The sequence below is a fragment of the Alligator mississippiensis genome, chromosome 10 (genome assembly GCF_030867095.1).
Source record: "Alligator mississippiensis isolate rAllMis1 chromosome 10, rAllMis1, whole genome shotgun sequence".
NCBI lineage: Eukaryota > Metazoa > Chordata > Crocodylia > Alligatoridae > Alligator > Alligator mississippiensis.
In genome coordinates this window covers 31,595,395-31,609,231 of record NC_081833.1, presented here as the reverse complement: position 1 = coordinate 31,609,231, position 13,837 = coordinate 31,595,395, and the positions used below count along the sequence as shown (strand labels likewise).

At 47.9% G+C, this 13,837-nt stretch overlaps 1 protein-coding gene across 6 annotated transcripts in view; it reads left to right on the top strand.

Annotated features, from left to right (window-relative positions):
* The window catches only part of MATCAP1 (microtubule associated tyrosine carboxypeptidase 1), a 75,201-nt gene extending 63,855 nt beyond the window's left edge, over positions 1–11,346 (top strand). For 5 of the 6 annotated variants that reach the window (XM_059713611.1, XM_059713612.1, XM_059713610.1 and 2 more), the window contains 2 exons: positions 3,318–3,415; positions 10,042–11,346. In XM_059713611.1, coding sequence (XP_059569594.1) covers positions 3,318–3,415; positions 10,042–10,206 — 263 coding nt within the window. In that variant the 3' untranslated portion in view covers positions 10,207–11,346. Of the gene's footprint in view, positions 1–3,317; positions 3,416–8,999; positions 9,175–10,041 lie in introns of all 6 variants that reach the window. The other variant, XR_009455204.1, reaches the window with a different exon arrangement.
* Positions 11,347–13,837: the final 2,491 nt, after the last annotated feature.

Sequence of the window (13,837 nt, the reverse complement as noted above, 5' to 3'; positions counted from 1 at the left end):
ACTCCTGCTGGCCTGGATAGCAACAGAGGGGAGCGTAGGCAGCACTGGCACCTGGGGAAACTGTAAGAGGTAGCAGCTACAGGGTAGGAGTGGCTGAAACCCTGAAGAACTCCAAAGGGAATATAACAGGGTGTTGCAGCTGGCACAGAGTAACACCAGAAAATGAGGAACAGCTGATAGGGGTGGTGTGGAGGCTACAAGTGGGGGTGCCTAAAAAAGACCCTGCAGCAGGAGAGGCTAAGCCTCAAATAGAGTCTTTACAGGGTCTAGAACCCAGGAAGCTGCATGAGAGCTAGTACCAAACCACTGAGAGACTATGAGCAGCTTGAGGCACCAGGAGAGGCTGAGTGGGACCAAGAGCAGCCTTGCCCTGGGTCAGGGGTGCTGGGAGGCTAAGAACATGAGACAGAGCCAAGGAGCTTGGAGACCTGTATGGGCGTGTCCAAACAAGCATGCACGTGCGTTCTGCAGCGTCTCAAAGCCCTTTGAGATGCTGCAAGAGGTACATGCAAGAATGAGAAAACTTTCCCTGTGCTGCAAATTTGTAAAAAAATTTGCCAAAAAAAAAAACCTCAGAGAAAAAAACCTGAGGCAACTGGAGGCTGAGTCCTCCACAGAGATGCTCTGGTAGCAGCCAGAGCATCTCTGTGCCTGGCCCTCACCCTGGTGCTGAAGCACAGGCAGTGTACCAGCCACAGGGAGCTGGACCTGGGATCCAGTGCTGGTAAGTAAGGGGTGGGAGGGGCTGGAGGAGGGGGGCAGGGGACCCCCGCCGGCCCCAACCACTTCCCAGCCCCTCGATCACTGCCTCACCTGGCCCTACCCCCCGTCAACCCCCCGATCCCTGCCCCACCTGGCCCCAGGCCCCCGAGCCCCCCCAAGTTCCCTGATCACTGCTCTTCTGGGCCCTAGCATCCCAGCAAGTGAAAAACCCCTCAAAAAACACCCCTGCACTCACTGGCAGTAGCAGCTGCCATCGGGGTCACTGGGGCCCCCTTGCACAGCCTGTGGCCGGGTGACAGCCGCATCAGCCCCAGCCTGAGCCCTGCTGTCCCCCCGCTGCCCCGTGCTGCATGGTGGGGCTCTGTAGGAGGCCCCGGAGCCCCCACAGCCCCTGCTACTGTCCGTGAGTAGAGGCTTTTTTTTCCCTTTTTTTTTTTTTAAGTGCCAGAGGCTGGGGTTGGTGGGGAGGCAGCCATCAGGGGGCTGGGGGTGCAAGCAGGGGATGGGGCTGAGCGGAGCAGCCACTGGGGGATCTGGGGGAGGGGGCAAGGGGTGGGGCTTGGTGGGGCAGCCATTGGGGGGCTGCAGGAACGAGCAGGGGAAGGGGCCAGGCAGCACAGCAGTCTCGGGGGCTGGGGAGCAAGTGGGGGTGGGGCATGTGGGCCCTGAAGGGGGGGTTGATGGCCCCTGCAAGGGCCACTTGGCCCCTGTTGGGGGGGGCTGTAACTCCTGTTGGGGGGCTGTATTCCCTGTGGGGGGGCAGCAAAACATATAGGTATTTAGAATTCACTTTATTATGATGATAGAGACACTTAGGCTTCCAAATCGCTTTAACATTGTAGCTATATCAATAAAACATTGCCCAACTGATTGCTGTCTCTCTATCTCTCCCTCTCTTTCTATATATATAGTGGTCTTTTGTTTTAATTGTGGAGGAACATGGATTTTGGGGTATTTTACAGAGTGACTTTGGGATTTTTTTATCAGGGATTTTTCAGTTTTCAAATAGGGAACACCAGAATTCCTGCTAGGGAGGCCAGTGGCAGGACTTTGGACCCAGCTGGAGGTGGCTGACCTCCTGGCCAATTATGTCCAGGAGGACATGCTTTGATAGTTCAAAGCAGGCCACCACACCTGGAACATCTTCCAGGCGATAGCTGCCCAGATGGCCAGGCAAGGGGCACACATGGCAGTAGTGCCATGCAAAGGCCAACTTTGCAGCCACAGTCCACTGGCAGCTGGCCTAGAGGGGCAGATGCTTCTGCTGGCTGTGCAGTCCCCATCTGGGTCTGGCAGGTGCACAGCAGGTCACAGCCAGGCAGCAGCCCCCACTGCCAGACTGCTGCAGTGGGTAGAGGATGCAGGGAACTCTCAGGGCTGTTTCAGCAGTCCAGCTGGCACAAGGGGTAGTGTCCACAGGTACCAATTGGCTGGGCCTCGGAAGCTCCTGAGCGCGTGTAGCCCTGAGCTGCTTGTCAGGGCAGTCTTTTGTACTGATGAAACCAGGACAGGACAGCTTTTTATACTGCTGGGGCAGCACAGGTGCTGGCCCCGAACTCTAGCTCCCCCTGGTTGCAAATCTAGGAGGAGCCAGGCAGGGTTATTTTGTATGTCCGGGCACATGCATGTCCAGGCACGTGCACTGAGGCAAAAAGCCCCAGCTCAAATTTGCACCGCTTCTATTTGAGCTGCTGCAAATGCATGTGCTTGCATGTGTGACCACACCCTATGGGGCCAAGGGTCCTGGAGACCTAAGACACAGAAAGTGCTGGGGCCAAGAAATCCAGGTCAGAACAAGTGAGCCAGGACTGCAGGCCTTCAGCCAGAATAAAAGTGAGCCAAAGCCAGAAGGACTGAGGCCTACACAGAAGCAAAGAATGTTGGCAAAATAACTTCCGTGAGGCATGGACATGACTTTAGAGGAGGACAGAGGCCATAATTTAGTTCTTAAGGCGATTAGGGCCAGCAGAATTAGAAGCCCCAATGCCAAGAGACTGTGGGCAGTGGGGTTGGAGCCCTGAGGCTGAAAGACTGTGGTTGGTGGGCCAGAGTCTTGCACCAAGTGGGCTAAGTTGAGCCCAAGAAGGGACAGAATAGGGAAAGCACCCAGAGCTCACCAGCATCCCAGGGTAGCCTTCCCTTATTATCTTTAACATCAAGGTGTGGCAGGAAAGAAAGCAGGGTGAGACCCTAAGAGGCTGAAGTGGGAGCTGGGCAGGATTAAGGTGGGAACCAGGGAGTGTCATGAACATCCCTGGGCCCCATCCTGTTACAGTCCCCTTTGGAGTCCCGCATAGTTTCCCCTCATCTTGACTAACCCAAAATAATTTTCTCATAGTTAGATTTTATCACTACCATGTCTACCCCCTTTTCTAGGTCCATAATAAATTATTTGGAAGACCCCAGTCCGAGTACTCATTCCAGCACTGATCTGATTTTGAATACACACCAATTCTATTCTTGTCTGATGCCATCTGACTTAACCTGAGTTGCTCTGTGAACCCAGATGAAGATTGGGTTCACAGAGTTCTGCATGGGGGGAGATGCCTGGACTCCCATTTATACACCCACTTATCTCCCTTACTCTCTTTCAGGGTGTTTCAGCAAGGATCAAGTGTACCTGGATGGAATACTTAGAATCCTGAGACATAGACAAACTATTGACTTCCAGTTGCTGGCAGCATTGGGAAAGGTAACAGATTTGGATAGACATGCCGTTATTTAAGAAATGATTATTTATATCCCGTTCTCCCCCCAAGCCAGTGCAGTAGCTATTGTTCTTTTGCATGATCTCAGGCATTAATGGGTCAGTAACTAATATGATGGAATTTGAATGTTTTCCAATTTATTGATCTAAATATGCAGGAAATGAATGTGAAAAAACGGTGGTTCCTTAACCATTTTCCTAAATGACAAGCTGTGTCATGTTGCTTTCCCAAACAAACAGGCACGTAAGAGAGGGCAAGAGAGGGAAAACAAACATATTGTTTTTCTTTATCTGGTCCACTGGCAGGGGTTATAATTGTTAGCTTCAGGCCATCAGAGTCCTGGGCTCTTGGGCTCTTGGGCCATCAGAGTCCTGGGCTGAATGTGAAGAAATATCCTTGTTGAGCAAAGTTGACTTTTGCCTTGCAGTGACAGGAAGAATCATGAGATCAGTGAGTAGAGCTAGATCTAGGTACAGCTAGGACACATTGAGAAATACTAAGGCTGAGGTCCAGTAGGCTTCATACACATTGAGCCAGTAACTTAGTTCAGAAATATTTTAAAAAGTGAAGGAAAATCAGAGCCCTACACCCCTCCCGGTACAACCAAAATCAGTTCAATTAAAATGAACCCTCTCCCCTTTTCTGGGTTACTCTGAGTTTTATTGTTCTGAATCCATAATCTTTAACTACTGCCTGACAGACTTTTCCAGGAGGAACATAGGAGATTCACCTAGGTCAGTGTCCTATCTCTGGAAGTGGCCAAAACCAGATGCTGCAGAAGAAATGTAACAAAGCCACAACTGCAATGTAGAACAATCTGGCCCTACCTCAGTTCTCATCTTGATCTCCAAGGGTCATGAACTGGCTGGCCCTGAAGCATGAGGTTTCAGAAATGTTTCAGAAATGTTGCCCTCATTAATCATGAAAAACCTTGATATGCTTATCCAGGCTAATGTCCAATCCCATTTTGAATCTTGTTAAGTTCTTGGCCTAACTGACCCATTTCAGTGATTTCCCTGCTTTAATCACATGTGTCATGAAAGGGTCTGTCGCTGTATAGTTTTGTAAATTCCCACTTTCACATTTCATGAATTCCTCGTGTTTCTGACATAGATAGAACAAACACTCCCAGTCTGTGTTTTGTAGGCCATCCATTATTTTCCATCTTTTTATTATGTTCCCTTTATTTGTGTCCTTTCTAAAGTAGAGTTTTGACTTCAGCAGTGAGCCAGTAATTCAGGCCCTCATGGGTTGTTTCCATTAGGAAGATAAACCAGTGCTGGATTCAGGTGTTTCTTTGGTGCAGTTTTGTTTGTTTACAAAGAATTTACAAACTCCCGTTTCTCTGAACACACAAAGAATTAGAAAAACAGGAGAAAGTCTCCTTCAGCCAGCACTCAGCCCAAATGCCCTCCCTCTCTGCTTTTTGAGAGCTGTATTGCCAACCGTTTCTTGCTGTTGGTATTTCCTTGCTATCTTCTCTCTGCCATTTCTCCTAAAGATATTCAGGCTTTCATAAAAGATGCCCCTACTGGCCTGTGCCTTGTATGTGCCTTTGTCTGAGTGATTATATGGAGGCCTGTGTTTGGGGTGGAAGCTACTACTCTTTCAGATGCCTGCTTATATAAATAAGCTTAATGGCTTCTCCTTATTATATTAAATTAAGGATGGTGCTTTATACCCCCTTGTTTTAAACAAGTTTAATCCAACCCATAGCAGTGCCCCTCCATCTTAGCTTTGCCTGTCAGTTCAGTGGAATCCAAAATAGCCAATCCCAGGCAGGAGGAAAATAAGTAATTTAGAAAGCTACTTAACTCTTTATGAGAGAGGCCATGTTTCTTGCAGAGTTCCTGGACCATCCTGGCTATATCACTCTCCACTACATTGAGTATTTACATATTTCTAGGTTTTTTTCTGCTGGTTATTTTATATCACAAACCCTTCAGAGCTTTTCTTTCCCTGTCTGATTTTCTTACAACCACCCATAAGAGGTTGTAACCACCCCGAGGATCCCTTTTCCATGAACTCCTAAGGAATGTTTATTGCGTCCATGGAATCTGCTGACCAGGACAGACACTGCTCATTGCCTTATATTGGTGAGGTCACAGTTCTGCCAGATTCAGCTTCTACAGCTACATGCTCAGTTTTGGAGGGACAGATGTGGCCTGTTCTCTCCTTAAATTGTCCTTAAGAATAATACTAGGCTCAGTCCCTAGGTGCTAACTGGATATATGCCATCTAATTTATTCAGCCCTTCTTTCTCCCTTTATCTTGTTTATATGACCCATTCTCATTAAAAAACTAGGGGACTGTGGTGTTGACACCTACACAGTCAAATGGGTCACAAACTGGCTGGAGGGCCACAACCAGAGAGTGGTGGTGGACGGGTCTTATTCAACCTGGAGGGATGTGGGCAGTGGGGTCCTCCAGGGCTCGGTCCTCGGACCTGCACTGTTCAACATCTTCATCAGTGACTTGGACGAGGGGGGTAAAAAGCACCTTGTTCAAATTCGCAGACAACACTAAGATGTGGGGAAAAATGGGCATGCTAGAAGGGAGGATTAGGCTGCAATCAGACCTAGACAGGTTACAGGGGTGGGCGGATGAGAACAGGATGGGTTTCAACACTGACAAGTGCAAGGTGCTGCACCTGGGGAGGAAGAACCATCAGCATACCTACAGGCTGGGGAACTCCCTTCTTGTCAGTGCAGAGGCAGAAAAGGATCTTGGAGTCATTATTGATGCCAAAATGAACATGGGCTGACAGTGTGGGGAAGCAGTCAGGAAGACCAACCGTACTTAGTCATGCATCCACAAATGCATCTCGAGCAGGTCCAAGGAGGTGATCCTCCCCCTCTGTGCGACACTGGTCAGGCAGCAGTTGGAGTACTGCGTCCAGTTCTGGGCGCCGCACTTCAGGACAGATGTGGACAGCATTGAGAGGGTCCAGAGGAGGGCTACCCGCATGATCAGGGGTCAGCAGGGCAGGCCCTACAAGGAGAGGCTAAAGGACCTGAACCTGTTCAGCCTCCACAAGAGGAGGCTGAGGGGGGATCTAGTGGCCATTTACAAACTAGTCAGAGGGGACCAGCAGGCATTGGAGGAGTCCCTGTTCCCCCAAGCACTACCAGGACTGACTAGAAATAACGGTCACAAGCTGGCAGAGGGTAGATTTAAACTAGATATCAGGAGGCACTACTTCACAGTCAGGGCAGCTAGGATCTGGAACCAACTTCCAAGAGAAGTGATGCTGGCTCCTACCCTGGGAGTCTTTAAGAGGAGGTTAGACGAACACCTTGCTGGGGTCGTTTGACCCCAGTACTCTTTCCTGCCATGGCAGGGGGTCGGACTTGATGATCTGCTCAGATCCCTTCCGACCTTACCAACTATGAAACTATAAATATTATTCCTAAAAGACCCAGTTTCCCACTCTGAACCAGACATTCATAGATTCATAGATATTAGGGTCAGAAGGGACCTCAGTAGATCATCAAGTTCAACCCCCTGCCCTGGGCAGGAAAGAGCGCTGGGGTCAGATGACACCAGCCAGGTGCTTGTCCAGTCTCCTCTTGGAGACCCCCAGGGCAGGGGAGAATACCACCTCCCTTGAAAGCCCGTTCCAGATGCTGGCAACCCTTACTGCGAAGAAGTTCTTTCTAATGTCCAACCTAAATCTGCTCTGTCAATTTTTGGCCATTGTTCCTAGTTACTCCAGGGGGTGCCTTAGTAAATAGAGCATCTCCTATTCCCTGTTGCCCACCCCTGATGAGTTTATAGGCAGCCACAAGATCACCTCTTAGCCTTCTCTTGTGCAGGCTGAAGAGATCTAGGTCCCTCAGTCTCTTCTCATCCCTGAAGGCCTCTGACCATACGAGTGGCCTCCTCTGAACCTTCTCAAGATTCTCCGCATCCCTCTTGAAGTGCGGCACTCAAAACTGGATGCAGTACTCCAACTGTGCCCTGACCAGTGCCGCATACAAGGGAAGGATCACCTCCCTGGACCTGTTCGTGCATCTCCTTTCCAGGTCGCTATCAACTTGTCCACCACCTCTCTCTGGGTGCAACCCCCAAGCCAATTTGCCACCTACCTGACCATGTAATCATCTACATCACAGCCTGTCAGTTTATTTATGAGAACAGAATGAGATACTGTATCAAAGGCTTTCTTAAAGTCTAGGTAAATGACATCCACCTTGACTCCTGTGTCTAAGCATTTTGTGACCTGGTCATAAAAAGAAACAAGGTTAGGCAGGCAGGATCTACCTGCAGTGAACCTGTGCTGATTTCTTTTCAGCATTATTTCCCCTGCTGGGCTCCCACAAATGTGATCCTTAATGATTTTTTCCAGAGTTTTCCCAAGGACAGAGGTGAGACTAACTGGCCTGTAGTTTCCTGGTTCCCCCCTCCTCCCCTTCTGGAAAATAGGGACTCCATCGGCCCTTTTCCAGTCCTCCGGAACCTGACTGGAGCACCATGAGTGCTCGAACAGCCGTGCCAGCAGCCCTGCTACGACACTGGCCAATTCCTTCAGCACCCTTGGATGAAGTTCATCTGGACCCACTGATTTGAACACATCCAGCCCCTCCAAGTGCCCCTTCACTAAGTCTGTGCTAACTTTTGGTGGGCTGGTGTCCCTCCTGTGTCTATCTATGATTCAATTGGGAGATTTGTCTTGGTCTTTGTCTAGGAATACAGATGAAAGGAACTCACTGAAGAGCTCAGCTTTGTCCCCCCTCTCTGTCACCAATTGCCCTAGTTTGTCCTGTAGGGGTCCTATGCTACCCTGCGCCTTCCTTTTGTTCCCTATATACCTGAAGAAAGACTTTTTGTTGTCCTTAATTTTTGTCACCAGCCTAAATTCTAACCCTGCTTTGGCCTTCCTGATTCCCTGCAAGTCCTAACTGATTCTAGCTCTTCCATTTTGTTGGCCAGGCTCATTGCATCAGTATAAAACATCCCAGTTGTTTCTCACTAACTAGATCTGATTTTTCTACCTGGATTAGGTGCAGTCCTTTTACTAACTGTGCTGTCTACCCAACACCTGGCATCAGTACTTGTAGTTTCTCTGCACTGGATGGCTTCCTTGCCTTTGAAGTCCTTTTATCCTTGGTCTTCACTTACGTGATTTTCCTGTTCCCATGTCTTGTAGAATTGCACAAGTATTTCCCAACCTCCTGCGTTATGTCCTAGTTTAAAGCTCTTTTTAACTCTTCTTCCAGAAAGTTGGTACAAGTTAGCACCCCAGGTAGTCAGGTGGAGTGTATTCTTCAAGAGGCTACCTTCCTTTCATGTCTCTCAACATAGGTGTTGACTTTTATTTTTGCTATGGGGAGAGATGGGAGGTGGGGGTGGGGTGGGGGATGGGGTGGCTAAGATGATGGGCATGTGGAAAGTTTTACACATTTCAGGTGACAGCCCTCTTCCCAAGGTGGGGGGCAGGTTCCTTGATCCCCCACGTACTTGGCACCCATGTCTCCCAGTGTTGGTACCTTCTAAAACTCTCCTCAAAGCACTAGTCCTTGAGCTACCTGGTGATCTGCATTATGTTGTCATCCCTTCATCCTCCAGCTCTGAGGACCAGAAGAATTCTGCTGAACATCACATGAGCCTCCATTTTGAACATCTTCTGCAACCTGGCGTAGTAATCTGTGCCAGCAGAAATGTTACAGTATCATTTGTACTGATGTGAAGGACAATCAGTGGACTTTTCCCCTGTGCCCAGCAGGATGCTCTTCAGCCTCAGGTTCATAACTTACAACCCTACTTTGAACAGGCAGTACACCCTTCTATTCTCTGGATCTGCATTAGTGGAAAGCTTGTTTATTACTCTTAGTAAGGAGAATAACTAGTCACACTGACTTGCATCTTCTAGGTCTTCTTGTGAATCTCTGATCCTACTCCTTCCATTCGTCCTTCTGCCTGAAGATCATACTGCTTTCTGTTCCTTTTGCAGTCCCCTGTACATCATACTTATTCTTCCCTGGGCTCTGATCCCTGGTTCTCTCCTTTGTCCTTTCCTTTCTCCTGTTGGGAATGGTTTCCTTTCTATTCCATATTATCCATCTTATGCTCTTTGTCCTTCTCCAATGCAGTGAACCTATTCCTCAACTTTGTTTCCCAAGCACTGACCACTCTCTTCCACTGCCTTCAGCTCATGGTCATGTTCTTCCATTGGTTCCTTGTCCTCTTATTCAGCAGGTATTTGCAAGTCTCCAGGTGTCTATGCAGCCTCCTTTCTTCTCCTCCAACATGTTCTCAAATTTGCATCTGAGTTCTATCACCCCCAGTTGTGTCTCTAGTTCTCATGTCTTCTTTTCTATGGGCTCTACCGAGTGACATTTCGTACACAAATATGGATCAGCTAACCACTCCTGCAGATCCTACATCGTCCTCATTTCCTCTCCTTCTGGGGTCATGTACCCACTCCCCTCTTTGTTTTACTCTGTTTGCCAGCGGTGGATGTGGAGAAGTTGTACGTAACAAATAATGGCATGAGGGAGGAGGTTAGTGGTTGTGAGTGAAAAAGAATGCCCTGGGGGCTGAGAGTATGAAGAATTTCCCTTGGGTTGTTTTCCACAAGAGCATGAAGAGCCCATGTTCTTTCCATCAGGTCTCCTATGAAGATGTGAATCATCTGAAGAAATTTGGGGTCCTGGAGAAGGCCCGCATCCCCCATTTCATGCAGGACCTGGGGCGGTACATGAAGCAACTTGACCATATCATCAAAACCAACAGACTGAACGAGAAGGAGCTTGAGCAGCTGCTGCCAGACTGACCAGGTCAATGGGGACATGACCCACCTGACCCTGCTGCAGCTCACTTCCTGGATTCCCAGGCCACACTACCTTCTGGTCATGAAGCCTTGGGCACAGAAGGGAGTTGTCTTGTGTATGTCAGACTGCAGCCTGTCCAAAGCATTGAGAGTGGCCAGGGTGCACAGGGTTCTATATATTCATTATTTATTTTGAGACTGTTCAGTCTGTCCTCAGCTGAAGGAGACTGCATGGTTTCAAAGCTTCCTCCCTCCCTCTTGCCCCCCCTCTTCAGAATAGGATCCTGTAAAGGAGCTGCTTTTGTGTGGATTCCTGCAGCAGGACATAGTTTACTTCTACGTATCCTGCAGGATATGCATGTGTGTAGTGGGGGGGTGGGGCGTTGATGGCTAAGGTGCATGCAATGCCATTAGAGAGAACTACTTTGAGAGAAGTAGCTTTGATTATTTTTAACCTTTTGTTTGCATTCAGAGGAGGCTATACAGTTCCCCATGTTTTTACAGGGACAAGGAACAATAGTGGAGAAATGTCTGTACCCACGACTGAGAGCAGAAATGCTTCAGCAGAACAAGTGAAATGATTGTGAATTCCACTGATCATAGGTTAAACACACCAAGGAGGGAGTTGTGGCGGAAGGGAAATGAGGGATGGCATATTGCTTCAGAAAAGTGTAAGAGCACTGGACACTGGAGAAGCAAAGGTGGAAGAGTGCTATGCTCATGTCCTAGAACACCAGTGGAGGGGAAGTAACACTTCCTTGGGGAGCAGGATGAGGGAACACCATCAGTCTATACAGGTTCTTACATGTGTTTATTGCCATAGTATTTGAATGATGTAGAAACCACGCAGTCAAGGAGCGATGTCTCTAGGCAACGGGATGGTGGCTGTGAGGAGGGGGAGGGAAATTGGACATGCTTAGACCAATCTGATTTAGACTGCGTGCCATGAACTTCTGACAGCACCAACTCCCGTAGTCAGTAAGCTTGCCTTGTTCGGCACGCTCACCTCCCTCACTCAGTCACCTGCTCGTTTATGTCCCATCCTCTGTCACTTAATTGCCCCTCAAAATGTCTTTGACCTTTGCTATTCCTTTGGTGTCGGAAGGATTTTAATGCCGCAAATAAAGACTTTTTTCTCAAAAATATTTTTTTTCTGTGCATGTTTCTATTGGAAGTAGCAGCAGTAGGCAAGAACATGTCTGTACTGGTTCCCTCCCACCAAAACAAACCCTGAACACTCCCAGTTGGGTGCACCAGAGACCAGAAGTTAGGTGGAGTAGATGACTCTGGAACAGACCTAAGTGTCATCCTCCACTCCCAAGCATTACTCCTGGACTTGCCTGAGAGAGAGGCTGAGGGCAGCCCTATGGTACGCCAAGCTGTCTGATCTGCCTCACAATCCTGCACCTCTTTCCTCACCTGCTGGCACTCCTGGCTCTGGACACATGCCACAGTACTTTGCTGTGGTATACCAAACATAGGTATGAAGCTGGAAGTAGAGCCAAGGGGCTTGAATTGTTCAGCTGAGTTTACCTTTGGCCTTCCAGGGGTGATTGACACTCATTGTCCTTGTGAAAGAAAAAAAGTTCTGTCAGCTCTTATGGGTTTCTTTGCAAGTTCATAAACAAGCAAACAGTTCAACACTGAGTTTAAATCCCAACTAAACCAGCCACTAGAATTCTAATAACTAAACTAGTGGTGAACACTGCAGTCTTAGGGCAATGTTTCAACTGGAGGCAACTTCATTGACAAATGAATAGTGATACGGAGTGGAATCAGCAGTTGATCATCCAAAGAACATAGGCAAACCATGAAGTTATACAATATACATCTGATTCTTGCAAAACATGAATCCCAGAAATATGAGTGGTGATGCCTCTATCTCCAGACTGTGAGGCAGTGACTATTGGCTACATCCCTTTTGCTGTTTATTGAAGTGAAACCCTTTTTTTTGCTGAAGTGACTCACAACTCACACTTTCCCTTTCCTGCTAGAGTAGTTCTACACATTCATACTTTTACAACCAAGGATTCAGCAGGGCTTGTTAAGGTAGCATTTGCTAGAAATGTGACTAAATGTTACCTGTCATTTACACTCACACCTTCATTTGCACATTAGAAAGTGTTTTAGAAACACCAGGCATAGATAGGGATTCCTGCTGTAACAAGATACTGTTAGGGTGACAATCATTTGAATTAGGGAGCACTGGATTTGCAGCTGAATAAAGGGCATGACCAGTGGCCTAGCAGAGCTGCTAACCACAAGGCAGAACGATATATTAAAAATATATTGCAAGATACTTAGGCAACCAGATTTTGCTTATGAATGCTTAAGCTAAGCCATCCATTTGTTTATGCTAAGTAACCATCTTAACTGTGTCAACCATTTTCTGAGGAAAAAGCAGCAAGTAAATCTGTGTGAGTCTGTGTGCTGTGAACCAGCTACAGTAAGGAACGAGATAAGATACAGGGGCCCAAAAAAGGTGGAAGATGGTACAATCTAAGACAGAAAAACAGACTGGAATGTGGAAAACAACACGTAATTGGTAACAGAATCCAAGATGAACATATGCAAAAAGGTGAATGGTGATTGGTGAAGAAGCCTCCGGAAGCTTCCAGGTTTTGGTCAAAGTCCGCCCATTGACCAAAGAGCAGGAGTCAAGGTCTTGGACATGCGCTCATAGCAAAAAGACATGTAAATGAATTAAATGCATAGGCAATTCCATGCTAATGAAGCAAACAGTAAACAGAGGTGGAGCTTGAAATGGGAGGAGAAATGGGTGGAACAGGAGGAGGGATGAATGTTAACGAGTATAAACCAAAGTGCATAAATGTGGGGAAAAACTATTGTTCACTGCGTCTCCCTGTATTCTATCGGTGAGGGAGCTGGTCCAAAGCTGTCTCCATTCTGAATAAAGCTGTTGCGAGCAATGTGTGCTGGTGTTTGCTCCCTGCTCTGCTCTGGCTAATGAGTACCAGGATCCACGGGTAATTGGACTGTCGTCTCCCTAGTCATTGGGCGCCGCATGGAGTCGGGGTCTAACAGATACCAAACCCTTTAGCATACATGATATTCAGTACAGAATCAAGACTGCCGTTGTGGAGGAACAGATGGTTTCTGATTGGTCCCTTACACAAGGTGGACTTCCTCCAGGGCTTTGACAGGTCCAACTGTTGTAGCCTGTGGATTCTTGGTTTTCTACCTCCTTGCAGAGCCTCAGGAGAACAGGAGCATTGGCTTGTCTTGATGACATGATGGCCTGAGACGTTCAACAGCACTCAACTATCTTCATGGCTGCTATTCCAGTTCATTCCACCCATGGCACCTCCATGGTGTTCTTCCAAGAAAATCAGGGGAGTCACTGACTTTGCATCCTAATAAAATGGTCTAATCCAGATGGAGGAATGGGCACTTTGCCTTGAGTTATTTTAAAATAGACTGAAAATCACCCCCTTTCCATAGCAGTTCAAATGTCACCTTCTACTTCTAAGTCCTTAAGAGACCTGCTCAAAAATGTGAAAAGCCTGAGCTCAAAAAGAGGTGTCCTTACAGATGTGGTACTGACCCCACTCCTTGTGGTAATTAATAGCTGAGGCACGAACAGCTTAAGTTCCACTAAAGTCCTGCCCATGGT